The sequence below is a fragment of the Dromaius novaehollandiae genome, chromosome 26 (assembly GCF_036370855.1).
Source record: "Dromaius novaehollandiae isolate bDroNov1 chromosome 26, bDroNov1.hap1, whole genome shotgun sequence".
Classification (NCBI taxonomy): Eukaryota; Metazoa; Chordata; class Aves; order Casuariiformes; family Dromaiidae; genus Dromaius; species Dromaius novaehollandiae.
Window position 1 is genome coordinate 4,371,978 of NC_088123.1, and position 19,844 is coordinate 4,391,821.

The 19,844-nt window shown below is 51.8% G+C and overlaps 1 protein-coding gene across 1 annotated transcript; it reads left to right on the forward strand.

Moving 5' to 3' along the window:
* Positions 1–42: 42 nt before the first annotated feature.
* MXD1 (MAX dimerization protein 1) lies at positions 43–17,904 on the forward strand. Its single transcript, XM_064497843.1, has 6 exons — positions 43–247; positions 361–466; positions 5,893–5,922; positions 10,857–10,971; positions 12,801–12,960; positions 13,075–17,904. Exons 1-6 carry the CDS (start codon positions 172–174, stop codon positions 13,260–13,262), a joined length of 675 nt encoding a protein of 224 aa, XP_064353913.1. The 5' UTR covers positions 43–171; the 3' UTR covers positions 13,263–17,904.
* Positions 17,905–19,844: the final 1,940 nt, after the last annotated feature.

Genomic DNA, 19,844 nt, shown 5'->3' on the forward strand with positions numbered 1-19,844 from the left:
GGGGTCGGGCGCGCCAATGAGCGCGCGGGGCTGGGCAGGGGGCGGTGGCCAATGAGGGGGCGTGGCGGCCGGCGGAGCGGGCCGGGCGGATAAACAGCGGCGCCGCGGCTGGCGCTCCGCGCCCGCCCCCCCTCCCCCTCCGCGCGGCCCCTTCCCTCGCAGCGCGGCAAGATGGCGGCGCGCGGCGGCGGCGGGAACATCCAGATGCTGCTGGAGGCGGCCGAGTACCTGGATCGGCGGGAGCGAGGTACCGGCGGCGCCCGGCCCCCTGCCCCCTCCTCCCCTCCCCTCGGCCCGTCGGGCCGGCGGCGCGGCGGGCCCGGCGGTGACGGCGCGGGGTGGGGGGTTGTGTCTCCGCAGAAGCGGAGCACGGCTACGCCTCGCTGCTCCCCTACGGCGGCGGCGGCAAGGACGGCGAGGCCCTGCGGCGCCGCGCCAAGGCCAAGAAGAGCAGCAGCAGCAGCAGGTAACGGCCGTTACCGGGGCGGGGGGACGCCTGGGCCCCCAGCGCCGCCGGACCGGCCTCGTCCGTTGGGGGGGGGGGGGCTGCCCCGGGGTCCCCGGCCCTCCCGCCGCTCCCGGCACCCCCCGGCTGGCCGATCCGGAGGCCCTGGGTGCCCCGGGGTCCGGCCACGGTGTCACAGGGCGCCCGGCAGGCTGGGAGGCCCCGCTGTCACCGGGTGCCTCCGGCAGAGCACTGTCGTGGGGCGCCCGGCGGCCCTGGGGGACCTGCTGTCAGAGGTGCCCGGTGCTCCGGGAAAATCACCATCACGGGGCCCCTGTCAGTGCTGGGGGACCCTGTCGTCAGAGGTGCCTGGTGGTCCGTCAAAATCACCATCATGGGGCACCCATCAGTCCTGGGAGGCCCTGTTGTCAAAGGTGCCTGGTGATCTGTCAAAAACACTGTCACAGGGCACCTGTCAGTCCTGGGAGACCTGCTGTCAAAAGTGCCTGGTGGTTTGGCAAAAACGCCGTCGCAGGGCACTCAGCAGCCCCGGGAGGCCCTGCTGTCATGGGGTGCCTGGTGGCCTGGCAAAAACACCGTCACAGGGCACCCGGCAGCCCTGGGAGACGCTGCAGGAGGTCCTGTGCAAAGCCACCGCTCCTGGCGAGCTGATGTCACCCCACCGTGAGGCCCTGCTCCGTGCACACCTCGACCCTCGGCCTCGCGCGGGCGGTGCTGGCGCTCCGCTGAGCCGCCTCGGCCCCGGGGGTGTCCGTGTTTCCGCCGTGCCCCCGCGGCGATGCCCGGCGAGCGGCGCTTCGGGGTAGGTGGTTCCTCGGAGCGGGTGGAGGGGAACCGCTGGAACCGCCCGGCTTGGGCAAACGTGGGTCTGAAACTTGCAATCGTGTGACGTGGCGAAGGCCTTTCCGAAGGGAACGTGAGAGCTGGGCTTTTCCTTTGAGGCGTGCGAGCAATGTCTTACCAGAGCTTCGGAAGTTAAATGCATCTGAGTTGTGAGTGTTCTTCTTAATTAAAGCAAGATTTTTTTTAATGTTATTTTGGCTTAGTGCAGAAAACGGCCTGTTTTTTTTTTTTTTGATGCTTAGATTAAATCTTCCAGTGCTGCTTTTGTTTGATAGTGTGCCTTTATTATCCTCCTTGAAATCCATCTCAAGTCTTGACGCAGATCATTAATCTCTCATGTAAATATACATCCAGTCCTTGGGATACTAGAAATGCTAAATGATTGAGTACTCGGGTCCCAACTCCGTGTGTTGTCTGTGGCAGAGACATTGTCCGAGTTCAGGTTGGATCTAAGCAGCAAGGTTGTTTTGTACGAGCGAGTTCTGCTAGACTGTTTTTTTTAGGGGAGTATTTAATTACGCCTCCAAGGCCTGTGAATTCGTGTCTTTTTTTTTTTGTTTGCTTGCTCTTCTGTTTTGTAAAACAGAAACTACTACCTCACGGGGAATGCTCGTGTTATGATACAGACGAGCAGAAACCAGGAAGTTTGCAGTTAAAGGGCTGTTTCTGACTCGTCCTGCTCAGCTCTGCGGTTGGCGGTTGCCGATCGATACGTGATGCGATGCATGCGGTAGGCAAACAAGGCTGAGGCGGAGCGCGGCTGGCAAGGGCTGCGCTCACTTTCTGTTTGCCTTGTCGCAGGCCGACGGGGCGATCCTGGGTTTTGATAGTTGCGGGTTGTCTTTTCAGCGTGAGCTTAGCCTTGCGTTTCTTAGGAGTGACGCTTGTAAGCTGCAGTCAGAGCTTTGAAACTGTTCAGAGCACAGCGAGGCAGTTAAGGATATTTTGTTAGCTTGAGCAGGGGTGAAGTTTTGGCCCGGGGCTCCTATGTATTAACCTTTGCCAAAAAGATTTTTCTCGGCAAATGGAAATTGTTAGCGAAAGAATCGAGCGTAACTCTGATAGCTTCTTTTTTTCATCATCTGTTAGTTTTTCTGCCACTTTAATAATGTTAAAACCACCTCTACATTGTAGAGATCGACTGTTTTTTTCAGGAGTGGTATCTTCCTGGTGACCAGGGCTGACTCCGGAGAGCCACCTTTGTGCAAATAAGTGCATATCAGGTGGCTCGCAGACGAAAACACGGCTGGGAGAGCAACTTCAGCGAGAATGAAGTCGGAGCAGGTTCATCCCGAAACGTCATCTGTGGGCAGCTCGCTTTGTTTCTCATTGGTCCCTTTTGAGCTGTTTGTCTAGGGAGGAGCAACTCTGCGCTGTCACCAGATATGTCACATTTTCCTTGTTCTGAACAAATTTGTCCGCGTTACATACTCACAGTTGACCTTTGATAGTGCCTGTAACAACAGATACTGCCCAGCACGCCTCGTACGTGACGGGGCAGGTCACTTTGTGTACCCTGTTTCTTGCTGCCTCCCAAAGCCGGGGTGTTCCCGTCTCCTCCTGCACAGCCGTCTAAGGGCTGCCGGGTTTCCGTGACCGTGGGGGAAGCTAGATTAGCTCTTTTTGTCTCCGGGTGATAAGCAGACTCCTCACGGAGCTGAGCGCTTTTAAATAGAAACGCAGAATGCCGAAATTCTGCGGCCTGAGTGAACTTGCGGGTGTGCGTAGCACCTGGAGGGGCTCTGGATTTCCTTTCTGAGAGATAAGGTTTTAAGCTGCTTCTTCACTTTAATGTTTCTTATGGTGAACGGTAGCAGCAGAACTAATTTCTGGCTTGTATCAAAAACAGAATTGGCAATTACTGTTTTCGCAGTTTCTTCTATTGTTATGGTCAGGAGGAGAAAAGATGAAGTTTCAAAAGTCGCGCTGAGGATGGGCCGGAGTTGTGAGGCTCACGTTGGAGGTGCCAGTTGGGGTGAAGCGTTAGTGGCTCCTCCCTCGACGTTAAGGTGTTCAGAGTGGGTCTGACAGCGCACGGCAGTGTGGTCCGTCTACCAGGGGGCCAAGCTGGGGGTCCTCTGCGCAGCTGGAAGTCGATGGTGAAAGCTACCGGGGAACCCCCGAACAAACCACCGCAGTCTAAGCGGTTACTGCGTACAGGTCTCCCGCATTCAGCAGAGTCAGTTATGTGAGTTTTTTTCTTTACGAAGAATTAAGGGGGAGAGAGAGAGAGAGAGAGAGAGATAGGGATCTTGCGTAGGGGTTGTTAAACCAGCGGAGGTCTCTACGTTCTAAAAATAGAATTCACCAACCATTTTTTGAAATATTAACAACTGTGCAAAAAAAAAAAAAAACCCACTAATGAGGGCTGCAAAACAAAGTCACTGAAGAGAGAATGAATTTATTAATAAAAGCTTCCTGGTAACGGGGATCCTCATGTCTGTCAAAACCAGCACTTACAAGGTGTTCGGCTTTTTTATCTTTGTCTGGACCAGCAGTAAAGCACAGGTTTGTTGCAGTACGTTGGCTTGCGTGAGCTTGAGGCTTGTAAGCACTTATAACTGGGATGTGGCGAAGGGTTCAGTTTTAAAAATGGAACTTCTTTATATGGAAAAGTTTAATGGAGAAGCCCCTGGGAGCAGAGAGCCCAAGTCTTTCTTCTTAGCTGTTTACAGATGCTTTGGGAGGAAGAACTTGCTGTTCCATTGCATGTCAGAATAATGTGCATCCGTTTAAACGGTCTGTGAAGAAATACGGACCTTTCCGTCTCAATTGGAATCAAATGTCTTTGGACTTCTCGAAATTGTCTGGAAGCTGGGTGCTGGCTTTTCAGAGCAGACCGCTTTAAACAATGCAACCAAAAGCAAACAAAAGGAGCCATGTTAAGATTAATCTCATTAGAAAGATGGGGGAGGAGGGTTGCGAGGGCTCCCTAAACAATGGCTGACCTATTGTGAAACGCTGCTGACGAAGTTGCGGAGAGTGGTGCTGCTAGGAATACCCCGGTGTGGCCGGCGAGCGTCTTCCGCTCACAAGTTTGTGGCATTGCTTGTTTTTATGGTAAACTCCTGCAATACTGGGGCCTGCAGGGAATGTAGTGGAAACCAGTGGTCTGTAGGTGAGGCTCAGGACAGACCAGATGGAGTTGGTACGCATCTTTTCTCTGTCGTAGTAGCGTGTGGATTTTTTTACATCTCTAGGTTTTCAGTTTTTTCTGAATGCGAGCAAGTGTCCTCTGAAGCTTTTACAAACAGTGCAGCCAGCTCTTTGTCCCGAGCGTGTGTGCAAGCGGCCCTTAGCTAAACGTCAACCCTGTTGTCACATGAAAGGTGGCCTTTTTGAGGTGTGCTCGGCTCCAACAGAGAAAACGAGTAGCAGCTTGTTTTTTCTGCCCTTTGGTAGCTTAGAACAAATCAGGCGCTTAAGGAGAATTTGTAAATGGACCGAACTTCGAAACCTGGGCCGGTGTTATGTTTGGCATCTCTCGCTCACCCCTGGAAGTGTGAAATGCTAAAGCGTTGTTTGACCCGGGGAATCTCTGTTCACATGTCACCTGCCTGGGAGTTTGCCACCGGTTTCGCAGCGAGATGATGAGCTGAGCGCAAATGGCCTCCTCCTACTTGGGCAGCAACAGGTCCTCGTTCTGAGCTTTGGTCCCCGAGCAGCGGCGGCAGAAGCGAACTTCAAATACAGACGCCAAGACTTTGGGGGCTCCTGTTTGCCATATTTTAGTGCCGTTGTGTGTGGCAGCGTGTTCTCGGTTGTTTTGGGGTTCCTGTTTAAATGGTACACAGCCTCCAGGAAAGCAGTGTTTTTCCAGAACGTGGCACGTGACACTCGAGCTTTCATCTGAATTTGGTGGAATTGGTAACCCCCGTCTCTTCGCTTTATGTGCAGATAGCTGCAGATACTCAACTGGCTTCTCCTGTATTGTGTGCGTTTCTCGCACAGCGCAATGAGAGCGGTCTTTAAAAAGCTTTTTTAAACATGCAATTAGCCTAACACTCAGGGGCATCTGTGGTGTGTGAAAGTGCACTTTATTTCTCATAGGCTAAATTTCAGGTTTGTGTTAAGATGGAGCAATTTTCCTCTTTCTGCTTAGAGATAAGAACTTCTGCCCCGAGAGTGTGGTGGATCTCAAGGGTCTCTTGCTTAATCTTCTCCACTAAACCCTTTGCCACAAGTCTAGAGAGCGTTTGTTTTTGGGTGATGTCGGCTGTCTTGAGTGATGTCTTGAGTCATTACAGTGATACAGCTGCTTTAATCGTAGTCAGCATTAACCAGAACACTTCTCGTATTGCGTCTCGTCACTTTAAAATCATGTCTCTCGGTTTGCTGGCCCTTGTATTGCCATTTGTCTGGCAACTTCTCTGTTGCTCGGGCCCGCTGGGTGTACGGTCTGTGTTGCTTCCAACATTTTTGATGTCCCCGGGGTACCCAGCGGCTCCTTGAAATCCCCCAAGGTTTGTAACTTTTCCAGCGAGCGGTTACTAAGGCTGCGTGTTGATCTTAATTGCAGTATATGTAGTCATACTGTGCTTGCCAACAGCAGAGGAGTTCATAACCTGTTCTTTCTTTTTCAGGTCAACACACAACGAGATGGAGAAGAACAGGTGAGTGTTTGAGATTCCTTAGGATCCGCATTTGAATGCATCTGTTCTTGTTCAGCCTGTGCCGGGGTCATCTGGGTGGGCTTCCCGGGGAGAAGTCGGTGCAAGCGCGTGCTCCGTCTCCCGGTTGAGAAGTCGTGCTCTGAGCAGGGTTTGGGAATCGGAGTTCGGGGAGCTGAGGCAGCTTTGGAGAGGGGGAGAGAGGAGGCACGAGGGAGGGGAAGGGGCCGCTGGAGAAGGCAGCCGCAGGAGCGGGCGGGCGACGTGTCGCGTCACTTAGCACGAGTGCTCCAACTCGAAGCATTTCCTGTCCCCGACCGCCAGAACAACGATGCAGTAAGCAGGCGGGAATGCCGCTTATCTGCCGTGTTAGCTCCCGTGCAAGCCCAGGTCTGTGAAGCTCTGAGGAACGTGCCTCTCTTTGTCCCGACGCTGAACTTAACGAGAAGAGCGTTCATGCCTGTGGGCGATAGCCGTCTCCTAATTCGTGGGGGCAGTCCTTATCCACGGGGTGGGCGTTACGTTGTACCGGCCCGCAGGAGAGCTGCTCGCGGGCTGCGTGGGCATCCCCAGTGCAAGCCAGCCTCAGCCAATTCACCGTTGTGAGCGGAGCCTTCGCCTGAACGAGGATGGCAGCGTTTGTCTGACTTTGCAGAGCGCAGCAGTTCCTAAACTGGCCGAGGTGGTGCAGGTGGTAGAATCCCGAAAGCTTGACTGAAAGCACGTTTCTCAAGACAACGGCTGAAGTCGTAGGTGGGCTCTTACCAAAGGAGTAAAGAGTTGGAGGCTGAAGCATTTCCTAAGGGGTTCTGAGCTTTTCCTAATCAGACTGATCAGAGGGCATCTGTTCTGGGGTAGGAGGGAGCTGGACCGGGGGTCACGATACATGTACATTTGAGGGTGCAGAGACGCGTCCTTGGCTGTAGGTAGGAGCTCTGTAAATAACCCTGTGTGCTGGAGGATGCAATGGCAAGCTGGAAGCTTCCATTAATAGGAAAGCCCAGTGCGTGTTAATTGTTCTGTGGCTTTTTAATGTTCCCTTACAAGGTTTAAATTGCATGTCTCTCCTTAGTGAGCCATTGAAGTTCAGCTGAACTGTTCCTCTTTGGAATATTTTGTGTAGGTACAAGACTGGAGCTGTGAATGCAAGTAACTGTTATTATTTGAGACAGGCTGGTGCAGCCTTTGTTGTCTAGCTGAAAGATGGCTTTGTATCCTTTATAAGCTTCTCTTTTTCCCAGTATGGCTTGGATCTGACTCAAATATTGCAGTGTAGTGTTGTCTGTTGCTGGTTAAGTACTCCTGTGAACTTGGTTTGTTTTTTATCTTAAGAGGCAGAAATGCCTAAGTCCCAAATGACATGGGTTAGAAGAGGACAGGGCAATTTATTCCTCGTTTTAAATGACTTGGAAAATTAGCATTTGCTTACTGAAAAACTGAAGTGTACTTAAAGCTCTACCCAAGGATGCATTGCACCCCTCTTGCTGCCGCGTTGTTTAGACCAGAGCTGTGTTGAAATCGCGTTTATGATGTTGCACAAGTAAGTACAGTAAATTTTCTGTATTTTAAGCCCATTGAAAAAGGGTAGCTGGAAAAAATAGCTGATTTCTATACAGAGATCATGTACCCCTTTCTATTTCACTCCTAGTTGCAGATACTATAATCCAGTTCTGCTGCTGCTGTTGAGCTGGTGAATCTTGGCCTCGGTCTTGAGACACGACTGGCGTTGGCTGCAAAAGCTTGCTTTCTTTCCCACTGGCATAAGGACCAGTTTAGCTTAATATTTGGAGGGAGAATTATGGGTAGATGGTATCTTGCTAAGCATGAACACCAGAGTACTTGCTAAGCATGAACGCTAGCATAATGAAATGGTCTGGCTGGCATGCGATGGACTCGAAAGGTCATTCGTTGCTTAAACAAATCTTTTTAGCTTTTTTTCTTTTAATTGGCCAGTGAGACTTCTGGGGTTTAACTGTGGCAGCAGTTTTGTTTAGTTAAAATGTGGCAGAAATCTGCTTTTGTATAAGCCAGCTTATGCTGTAAAACTTTGAAGTGGAAGCTGAAATTTTTACTTCAGAGTTTGCATTGCGTAATCCAGAAAATTGCACAGCGTTGCCAAAGGTGAACGGGTTACTTCTGCATTTTCCACCATTATGTGCGTCCGTATGTCCCATCTCAGCTTTAACATCAAAGCGCAACTTCTGCTAGTGGGTTTCTGGGTTTATTTTTATTGTGAGAACACCCTGCATCGCAAGGCTGTCTTTCTAACAGCATTAGCTTTGGATTTCAGTTTTGTTGTTTGAACTGTTGTAGAGCAGAGTCGTGCTGGCTCCTTATCCGCAGATCTTGCAGACGGATCGCTTCTAGCTCTGCGAGGCACGGTCGGACAGGTCTGCACAGCTCCAGTCAGATCTTACCCCTGCTATTGAAAGTAATCTTTGCAAAGGTTCATCTTTGAACCTGTCGGGGTTTGGGACTTACCCCAGCAGTGAGGACCACGTGCTTTCTTTGCATTGTCGCTCAGGAGGTACTTTGTGCAGGCAAATCGTTGTTTACTTGTAGCGTGCACAAAACGAGATAGGCAGGTAGTTGCAAAATCGCAGTTTGCAGCTGCCTGTGTCAATTAGATATTTCAAAGGCAGGTGGTGCAACCGGTGCCAAGTAGTGTGACCTAAATATTGGGGCTGGAGTGCTGAACATTAGAGAAACTTGCCCATGTTGGGAGTCTCGTCATTGTCCGCGGGTCAAGGGATTTCCTTGCGGATCCGTAGTTTGAATCCTGCATGCAACAGTGGTATGGAAGCAATAAAGCATTAGCCTATATATTAAGGCATGCAAGCTATACGTGTCTTACGTAGCGAGCCAGCAACTGAGGGAGCGCTGGCAGGCTTCCGCGCTGGGATCGCTGGTCAGCGTGGCACCGGTAAGGGCCGCGTTAGCTCGGTGATGCTGTTGTTTTGAAAGGAGCTGCGGGTGCCAAGGCAGTTGGTCTGAAACTGGCCAATTCCTGCTAAAAATAGGTGACGGAAGTGCTCGGGCGGATGCCGTGTCCCTTTACCGCTGTGTCGTACTGACACGGACTGTTTCAGCTGCCAGCGGAGCAAAGCGGAGACAGAACAGTACACATGGGGTGAAGCTTTTTGAGAGGGGGAGAAAAAAACCCAAACTGCATGTGCTTACCCCAAAGTGGAAGCAGGCCTTCAGCAGCTCCTTGCCGGCTGCACACGGACAGTCCGTAAGTTGTCGGTGGGAGTCACAAAAGCTCTCGCTGCTGGCCAGAGTCGGGCTTTTCAGTGAGGTATAACGATAGCAACGTCTGGCGGCGTTTCCAGAAGTCCTGCTCATCCGCAGCTCCAGTGGAAAGGCTACAGCAGCTGTGGGTGTGCGAAGCCGATTTTAAAATCAGGCCCAGGCGACTGGGTAGATCTCAGACGTTTTCTGGCTGCGCAAGAAATCTGGAATCATCACAATGCTCAGGGCTGTGAAAAATAGCTAGTCCAAAGAACCTGTTTGCTTAGCACTGTTCACTTTGACTGGGAAAAGCATATATTGACCGTAGATCAGTGTGAGCGCTGCCGGTGCTTTCCTCGCTTCCACGGTTCAGACTGAAACGCACACGACCCTGTTTGGTGCGGGTTGGTCTCGCCCAACCTCGCTGTCTGCAGATCCGACTCTAGAAGCAGCCGTTGTCTCGAACATGTGTTTAAATGTGCTGCTTTTCACAGCCCTTAGTGAAGGACTGGCTTGCATTTAAGCCTTGTCGTGAGTTTGGCATAATTTCTGCAGCACCTGTAGAATGATGGAGTGAGTAGATTAATGGAATTTGTGTGTTCTAGAAAGTATTTCTGACACATGCCTCCTTTCCAGAAATGTTTCAGCCTGGTTGTTTTTTATGGCTGTAAGCCAAAATGCAATGTTCCAGCTTACCTTTTTTTCTTCTGGCTGCTGTTTTCTCCCTGTGTACAGAAGTAGGACTCTCAGCCTACGGGACCAGTAAGTTTCGTATCAAAGAGATCTGATTTGGAGGCTTTCACGTAGCTAATGAGTTTGGAAACAGAATTCTTTTTAGTCTTGAATTCTCAGTGGAGGTATGTGATGTAAACAGTTTTTACAAAACGCTACAGTTCCAAGAACTTGTTTACAAGTGCTGAGCACGGTAAATTCACTGAAAACAATAGCATCAGGTGCCAGTGTAATAAAACCCCTCCTTTCCTGTAGGCTTGTGTTCTGTCGCACGTAGAACTGACTAGTTAACTTGCCGAGCAAGGCTCTGCTTGGCCTGGGCTCCGTCTTCTGCTACAGAGGGAAAGATTGTGCTGAGCGGAGCGCTAGTAACTCGCAGAAATGCAGAGCAGGTTGGTGAACAGCCGCTTTGGCTACCGTGTTTGGGGATGGGGAGGACTTCTTTTTTCCCCAACAGGTCTGCAAATGTGTTAGTTAAAATGCCCTAAGCTTTGCTTCGTGTGCATTTATCTGAGGTACCCAGAGCTGACACCCGTGGTGCTTCAGGAGCGGGTTCGTGAGCGGATCGCGTGCCTTGGGGCAGCGATGTCCACTGGGAAGGAGCAGGCAGCCGGCAGTACATCTGACTTAATCGGCTCTTGTATATTTGCCAGAATCCTCAGTCTTTTGAGGCTGCGTTGATAGAGCGGTTTGGAAGGAGTTCTTCTGTTTCTGGGTGGCAGTGGCTCTGGAGATCCGATCTTGGAGCGGTGTAATAGCCCAGAGGGTGGGAAGGCGTCTGGTATTGTGCCAGAGGGAAATACAGAGGAATAAATCCTAACCTAGATGGCCAACTGCTATTGCTATTTATTGTATGTCTTAGGTTATAAATACCCTGATTATCTTTTCCGTAGCTGTTTGCAGATGCTAGATGTTCAGATAAGTGCTTTACAAACACTGTTTAACATGTTACGTGAACTCTGCCTCTTCTACAGGCGTGCCCATCTGCGCTTGTGTTTGGAGAAGCTGAAAGGGCTGGTACCACTTGGACCTGAATCCAGCAGACATACTACCCTGAGTTTACTAAAAAAAGCTAAATTGCACATAAAGGTGAGTATGAGTTCATTTCGCTGTGGGAAATGTCACCGAGTAGATCTGCTTTGGGAACCTTTGAGATACACAACAAATTGCGCAAACAGAGTTCTGCTCTGTTGAGGAAAGCTGCCAGACTGACCCGCCGGAGGGTTATAAAATCGGACCCAAAGGGTTCAAGGCTCTTAGGCCAGAACATCCCCAAACCTTTAGCTTGGTGCCCGCCGTAGCCGGCGGCACTCAGCTTTGTTCCCGTTAGATGAGCGCCAAGTTCTGTTTCACAAGCAGCATTGCCGTACGGACTTCGGCGCGTCTTGATCCGTAGAAAGGAAAAAGTGAACAGCTGGGTCAAGACGTTGTTATGAAAGTACTGACTTAGGCTAACGTTGGCAAAGGTCAGTACTGTCTTTCTCGCCGTCCATGTTAGCGGTCGATGTAGCAAGTTTGTGCAACAACCGAGGCTTCTCGTTATAGGCAGGCTCGTAGATAAAGCCTAATTTGGGTATTTTATTTTATATATACTCTGAGGCCTTAGGAATGGGACATGTTTGAAGTATTGGCTGGTCAAAAATGAAATTATTTTGGGAGGCTTTATTTTCTTTTTCTGTGTGTGTGGTTTTTTGTTGTGCGGTTTCTTTTCCTGCTGACGCGTATTTAGTGCTTTTCCTTTCTCGTGGCTTTCTTCAGGAAGAGAAGCTAACATTAACTGTGAATAGACGAGGCTCTCCTTACTGGGTATATTTAGAGTTTTATGAACTGAAAGATAAAAGAGGTGGTGTCAAGGGAGAGCTCTGGCTTCAGGCTGCTTACAAATAGCTAGCTATCAAAGACTCAGAATATATAAAATTAGGATTGGGCCAGTTCCAGCCTAGCTGCGTATAAGCTACTTGGAGGGGGAAGCATCGTTTGTGCGTCTTCTCCAGTGGTCTCGGGATAATTCTGATTTGACAGCAGTTTTAACGGGTCTCAGCTCTGGTTCCTGTACTGGATCTCTGGGGCGGACGCTGCTCTGCAGCGGAGGACCTTGATTTGGTTTCCTTCGGGTGGTACGAGGATGAAACTTGGGTAGGTGCGTGAGCAGCTTTTGGTATTCGTGGCGTGTGAGGGACTGACTTTTAAACTTCTGCTGTGCTGGGAGTTTGCGTACGGGCCAGGCAGGTAGGCAGTGTGTGAGGCATGCGGGAAGGCACGTTTCTTCATGGAGGGGTTTTGCTATCTGCCTCGCAAAGGCACAGAAAACAACGTGTTAGATGGGGGACAACCATGTTTGAAAGAGAAGCGAAGTGTAGAGAGATTTTGCCAGTAAACCGTGCTCATTCGAGTACGGGTGCTGGATCCCCTGGGAAAACAATCATAGGATGTCTGGCAGCCACCTTGGTGACTGAAGTCTGAAAAGATTTGAAGCTGTTACAGCGCAAAGAGCACAGATTTGGGTAGGGGCAAATGGTAGTTACTGCGCAAGCCGTCAAAAACTGTGGATTTCTAAGAAATCTGAAAGGTTTCAGTTTCTTCCTGCAAGAAGTTCGTTACTCAGCTTGAAAAGCTCGTGCGCGAATCTCTCCGATTGCCTGGCGCGCTTCAGTCGTTTTTGTGATTTCCCTCCTGCCCTTGCACTGGCTCATAGCAGCTCTAAGTCACCTGCTTAACGTACTGCGTCCAGGCCTGGATACCCTTCGTTAGTTAACAGAAATCGTGTTTAGATAACGAAAAAGCGACTGATTTCCAGTTGTGCTGGGTACGTGCCCCTGGAGGCTAGACTCTGGGTTTAGGAGGCTGAGCTGGAGGAGTGCAGGCCTCAGCCTGCAATGTGCAGAGGAGCTAACGGTGCCTTATTTCTCCACCTGCAGAGGCTTGAAGAGTACGACAGAAAAGCAGTACACCAAATAGACCAGCTGCAGCGGGAGCAGAGGCATCTGAAAAGGCAGCTGGAGAAACTGGGCATAGAAAGAATAAGAATGGACAGTATAGGATCTACCGTTTCTTCGGAGCGCTCCGACTCGGACAGAGGTGAGGCCCTGCGGCCGGCGAGGGCTGCGTGCTCGTCGCCAAACGGCGTTCTGAGGTCTCGCTGGCGATGCCGTAACGCTAATCTTACTATAACGCTAATCTTTGCGCTTACAGAAGAGATTGACGTGGATGTTGAAAGCACAGACTACCTACCCGCAGACCTAGACTGGAGCAGCAGCAGCCTGAGCGATTCGGACGACAGGGGCAGCCTGCAGAGCGTCTGCAGCGACGAAGGCTACTCCAGCTCGGGCGTTAGGAGATTGAAGTCACAGAACAACCACAAGCCTTGTCTCGGTCTATAAGAAGCAACTCCCGTAGCCGTTTCCTCCATTGCTGTTTCCCTCTTGGATCTCGTTAGGTAGTATATCGGACCGTCCCACAATTCTCTTGCACGTAAATCTAACGTACCACCGACATTACTGAAGTCAGCTTTGCCTAAGTCCCGAAACAGTGCGTAGGGTTGTGGGTTACAAGCTACTCTCTGGAGCACACATCCGATGGCATCCACTAGCTTCTCTTCCTGTCAGCAAGCTCATCTCCGCGAGACCGTACATTCCAACCACATTTCCAAGCGCCCGAGAATATTTTAGCAGTAACAGCGACCTAAAAAAGCCTCTGCTTTTTTGCTTTTTTGGGGGGCTTGCTGTTACTGTCTGGTATTCTAGATGTACTTTGTATTTGCCTAGCGACATAACGTATCCAATAATCAGAAATAGGGCCCAAGGGTAACGTGTTTGGGCAACGCTCTGAAGGGAGAGCCGACCTAATAGTTAGTTTAGATCTGGCAGCGGGCGGAGGGAAGTCTGGGAACGGCGCGCGGAGCATTTCGGCCGCCTCACGTCTCTGACGCGCGTGATAATTGCACTGTGAAATGCCGGAGCGTTAATTTGAGGACTTATCTCTAAATATTCAGGGTAGTAGCGTAACCGTATGACCTTCGGCCCGGTCCTGCCGTCTTACTGCAGCTCCCACCGATTTTTGAAGGCCGCGGTGGAAAAGCGGGAGAGATCCCGCCAAGGCCGCTCTCGCGTTAGCGACCGCCCGGAAACGGTGGGAGTTGTGGCGACGGCAGGGCCGCGGGGACCGATCTCGGGAGGCTTCGAGCGCCCTCTGCAAAAAGAAAGGCGCTTCTCCCCGCAAAACCGGGCCGCGGGACCTCGGCGAGGGGGCCGTCGCTCCCCCTCCTGCCGAGCCTTCGAGGGGACGTCTTCAGTTTTTACACATCTCGGAAGTTTCTTGCATACCTGAAACCAAATGGTACTATACTTCTCCTGTGCAATTTATGACCTCGTGCATTACAGCCGCATATTGCTGTTCTAGGCAAGTTTTCCTAGAAGCTTGTTCACGCGTCTTGTCTCTGGGACAATTTTTTCTACCTCAGAGAGATGAACAAAGATTATCTCAATCCCTTTAGCACAAAAATAATTATGCCTCATTTGTCTTATAGAAGCGATGCTTGGTCCCGTTGGAATCTGTTACGCGAAAGCGAGCAATAACTGAGGGATGAGGGTAGCTGCGCTACCTCCGGCTGTCCGCGGTCGAAAAGGGCACGTTTTACACCATGTTGCTCGATAGTAAGTTACTGCAGTTATTCAGCAGAGTGTTATTGGCATTTAAGCACTTCTTCAGCTGGTTGAGTTATTTTTAGGCGCTCTAAAATTGGTTCGCTAAGGATTTTGGTTGCCACCTTTGAGAGAGGGAAGGAAAAAAAAAGAGAGACAGAAAACAAAACACCCTTCCCTTCCCCCCAAAGCTGTGGTTTCAAACCTTGCAACACTTTCATTTAAGCTAACTAGAGCACATGTAAATGTACATAAAACACATGATCTATAAATAGTATTTATTCATTTTATATGAAACTAATGTAATGGAGATACATTCTTATGACTTTGTGCTTTTATAGATGTTCTGGAAACTTTGTACGTAGCGGTCTGCTAACCGAGATATAGAGATTTCTTCTGTCCTTTTTGCTTGAAACATTTTAAGGTCTTTCTATTCAGCCCACTTGGCAAACCTTTCGCCGTGAATATTAAACACTCGATTCCAGGAATGCGACCAACTCGCACAAGGTGACCAGAGAGGCCCTACCATTCAGCTAAAAGCAACTTTGCTATTAAAGGGCTACATAGCTTATTTAGCGATAGGCAACAAAAATGGGCTTTCGTACTTGTCTGCAGTCTTTAAAAAATAATTTTAAAAAATGCAATTTCTAGGACTTTGCTAGTCAAGCTGCCAAAAGCCACTCAGACACTCTGTAAAGTGCAAATGAATGAACTATATAAAACTTGATTTTTTTTTTTTTTTAAAGTATCTTTAAGCTATTTTTGGATCATTTGAACTCTTTGAAAAGCAAGTGGATGGGAGACGGGGCTAGTGGATTGCTAAAATCTCCAAAGTATATTCTCTTTTTGTGTGTGCTAAGTTTTAAAAGAGAAAAAAAAAGATTTTTTTTTAAACGGCTGGAATTTTCACACGTCCAGCAGATTTGCACTGAACTACAACTCGTATGCCTTTTGCATTTGTACGCCTGCTTCCCGAGTCCGAGCAGAGAATCTTCAGAGAGCTAGCTCAAACCCTGTAAGCTTAACAAAATAAAGACAAAAAGTCGAATATCTGCACTTTGGGGTCCTTTGCTCCAATACATTTTTGCTCGAGAGACCTCTCTAGCTTTTCTGTTCCGAGTGTCGCCTAAACTGCCTCACAACTCCGAACCTAGAGTTGCAGATATTGCCACCTTTCTCAAGGTGAAAGTCACTTTAGACTTTTGGAAAGCATCGGAGGGGTAAATTAGAGATACAAAATTGTGTACTTTGTTTTTCATTTAGATGTACCAAGTCTTAAGGTTTCGACTCTGTGTTTTTGTTGTTTTTTTTTTTTAATTGTTGTGCCTTTTTGAGTTAACTGCATTCTTTTTTTGGTGAAATACTGTGTGGTTTTTGTCCCGATATAAACCAGTAATTATTTGACCTTTGCACTGTTTGGATGTGGTCCTCTCGATCTCGATGGCATAGAAAATTTTGAACTTTTGAAAACGATGCACTAATGTCAAACTGACACAAGGGTAAATATGGTGTTTTTTCCAAAACTTTGGGCGAGGGAAGCACACTCTGCCGCTCGGGGCTCCGCGGCCGCGGTCGTCTCGACCCGGGACCGTCTCCGGCAGCTTCAGGTCTCCCCAGGTCCTCCCTCAGCGGTCGGCGAGCCCAGCCCCGGGCGGCCGCGTCTGCTCCTGAGGTTGCAGAAATGGTAGCACTGTTCTCTGTTTTGCCAGCCTTTTTCTCGAATTCACTGATCCACCAGCATTATTAAGAAATAAGCTGCAGAAATTAAATTTTTGTAGATTGTTATAAAGGGGGAGTGAGGAGCAACTCGCGTACCCCAAGTTTACGACTGATAGTTGCACAGATGTGTGTGAGTATAAAACACGCCTTTCTTTTTTTCTTTTTTCTTTTTTTTTAATTTCTGTTTTTTCCTCGCGGAGGGCAGACCATAAAACGCCGTCCCGGGGCACGGTGCAAACGGTGAAACCAGGCACGTGCTCGCTGGGAAGCGCAAGCGGACGCTCTCGCGCTTAATCAGAGCAGAGAAATTACGATTGCAGTAACTCGCGCGTTGACGATCGTCCATCTCCAACGCCCCAAAGTCTTGCTCGTTCCTCGCGAGCTTTTTGCCGAGCTCCCGGAGCCGAACTCGCGCGCGAAGCCGAGCTCGCAGCTCTTCACGTGTCGGGAGTTTCCAGGGTCGCGTATCGAGTCGAAGAGCGCTTTCAGCGCGGCTCGACGTCCCGCGCGGCGATGGGAACTCGCCGACGCCCCGGGCGTTCGAGGGCCGGGCTCTGCCGCTTGCCGCCGCAGCACTTTGTCCCCTGCCGCCGCGCCGCTGTCCCCGGCCCCGGCCCGGCTCCGGCTGCGCAAGCGGAGGAGGCGCCGCCATCCCGGAGGGCGCCGGGGCCTTTCCTCCCCTCCCTGACCGCGACGGGGGAGCGGGACGGGGCGTCTGAAGTACCGTGTAGCAATATGTCAGGGCTTCGCCTTCCAGTTCTGCCCCTTTTTTGTAACAATTTCAGGTTTTGACACTGTACTGTATTGGGAAGAATTCTGCTTTTGCCAAGCTACGTGTTTGCTCCCCTGAAAGTGTTATTTTGTCGCTTGCTCTTGTTGCTGCTTGACCCGAAAGTCGCGTTTTGTTACTTCAATTGTCTGCTAGTAGAAACAGGTACCCGATTCCCAAGCGTCGTCGAGCCATTAAACTCGTACAACAGCTCTGTGAACAGCCAGCTGCGTAGATGTCGGGGAGGTGGGAGGAAAAGCGTCTAGTCCCGCGCGCAGATGGCACCTCGCTTTCAGCTCCACGATGGCCAGTTTCTCAAAATGTCTGGAACGCGATAAACCCGATCTCCTCCCCTCCTCTGGGACAGCCGCATCGTCCCGTGTTCCTCAAGGCAGGAGAAAAAATCAATAGCGGCATCTCTCTCCCAGTTGCTATTTGCTGGGGAGCTGTTGCATGACTTAAAAGCCTTCAGAAATGTCCAAACCTTGAATCAGTCTGGATTTTTTATCACTTTTACTTGTGCTTTCGTTCGTTCTTTCTTTCTTTGCTTCCGATTTGACACGAGACCCAAACTCGCTCGTCCTGCTCGCTCGAGCCGGTGCTCTTAGCTGTCGAACCGTCGGCTTTGTTTTTGGCAGTCTTCCGAACAATAAACACGGACTAAACAGGGGAGCAGCAGATGGGAGAATACAAATTCTGTTTCCAGATGTTCAGTTCCTAATGTAAATACCACATCATTATAAATCCTGTGTCAAGACCATATAATGGTGCTTTTTATTACAGTTAGCACATGCATTTTTAGAAACTACATGTTTTAGAAGACCTTGCTGTGTATATGTATACTTCTGTATTGTTCAACTGTTAGAAAATAAATTATTTCATTATTAAAGAGAAGCGGGTCCTGCCGGCTGCCTTCCGACTCGAGGGGTAAGCGCCGGGGGCGTTGCCCCTCTCGCCGCTCGCTCGCGTCTTGAACGAGCGGCAATCAAAACGCCACCGACAAGCGAGCGGTGCAGCTCGCCGGGGCGAGGATTTCTCCGAATTGGGGCGAGCGGAGGCCGAACCTCCAGGGACCCCGCGTCCTCGGCGGGGGCGGCTGGGGCCGGGGCTTCCCGGGGCGTCAGGCAGGTCCGTGTCCCCGCGCGGCTTCGCTCCGTGGGACTCGAAACCGAACCCTGCCGGCTGCGGGGCTGAGCGCAGCCCGCCCGCGCTCGCCGGTCCTGCCCCGGCCGAGCAGGGGAAACGGCGCCTTTCCGAGCACGGGGCCTTTCGTAACCCCCTTTGCCGCGCTGGGCACCTGCTGAGGAAGCGCTGGCCGCCGGCACCGCGGGGAGCTGCGGAGGTTGAAGCAGAGGCTCGGCTGCTCCTCGGGGCAGCGGGAGAGGCGCAGCCCCCGGGGCGGGGGGAGCCGGGGCCGGGTGCCGCTGGGGAACGGGCCTCGCAGCCCCGGCAGACCTGGGGGTTAAACCCGCGTTTCCTGCTTGCCTAATCGCGGCCTGTCCTTCCCCAAATGGCCCCAAGCCCTTCAGCAAGGCGCTTCCGCGCTCTTGCAAAACTGCCCCGGCTCCGGGAGCTCAGGGCCCCGGTAACGCTCATTTCTCGGTGCAGTAATTTCCCAGGGAGAGGCAGAGCCCGACAGCGCCCGCGTAAGGCGTGGGAGCCCCATCCGCCCCACTGCTGCGGGGGTTCACCGCGCTCCGGGCTGGAAACGCAGGGCCGGGGAGCTGCGCCCGGGGACGCTGCCCCTCTCCCGCCGCCCGGCCGTGGCCGTGCCCGTGCCCGGAGCCGGCGAACGCCCCGGGGGAGGCGGCAGAGCCCGGCGGCTCCGTGACTCAGGGTGGTGGCACCAGGCCGAGGAGATGTCACCGGGGCCCTGGGCTCCGTGGGTATTTTTAAACCTGCCCGTGCTGGAGCGGCGGCTCGCCCCACCGTGCCAGCCCGGCAGGGTTTGCCCTCCCAGAACCGAGTGGCATCAGCTGATTTTGCAGAAACGCTCAGGGCAGGGAGGTGCCACCACGTTCCCCGCCAAGCCGTGGGTGCACCGAGTGCGGCGTGCTCAGCTGCGCTGGCCCAGCCCGGCTGCACGTGGTGCCACCCGGCCTCACGGCTCCCGTGTGGGATTGCCGTGGCTGTGGCCGGTGTGGGGCGGCGCGAGGGCTCCGGGGCCTCTCCCAGGCTGGAGCCACAGCTCCCTGCGGAGTGACACAGCCTCCAGGCTGCTACAGGGAGGCTCCAGCCACTGCATCCCGCAGCCACCGGCCTCCTGCACTCGCCATCCTGCACCCGCCATCCTGCACCCATCCTCCTCCTCCTCCTGCACCCACCAGCCTGCACCCACCAGCCTGCACCCACCATCTTCCTCTTGCATCTTCCATCCTTCTTCTGCATCCACCATCTTCCTCCTGCATCCTTGAGCCTTCTCCTGCACCCACTATCCTTTGCCATCTTCTATTTGCCGCCTGCAGCCTTTATCTTTCTCCTGCACTTGCCATCCTTCTGCACCCACCGTCCTGTACCTGCCATCCTTCTCCTGCATCCTTCATCCTCCTGCATCCTTCATTCTCCTCCTGCATCCTTCTCCTGCATCCTTCATCCTCCTGCATCCTTCATCCTCCTGCATCCTTCATTCTTCTCCTGCACCTGCCATCCTCCTCCTGCATCTTTCATTCTCCTCCTGTATCCTTCATCCTCTTCCTGCATCCTTCTCCTGCACCCACCATCCTCCTCCTGCATCGTTAATCCTTCTCCTGCACCCGCCATCCTTCTCCTCTATCCTCCTCCTGCATCCACCATCCTACCCCCCCCCCCGCACCCTCTGTCCTGCACCCACCATC

Coding starts and splice junctions, on each gene's coding strand:
- MXD1 (XM_064497843.1), top strand. CDS start 172: ATGGCGGCGCGCGGCGGCGGCGGGAACATCCAGATGCTGCTGGAGGCG. Junction 467..5,892: donor AAGAGCAGCAGCAGCAGCAG/GTAACGGCCGTT, acceptor TTTCTTTTTCAG/GTCAACACACAACGAGATGG. Junction 5,923..10,856: donor AACGAGATGGAGAAGAACAG/GTGAGTGTTTGA, acceptor CCTCTTCTACAG/GCGTGCCCATCTGCGCTTGT.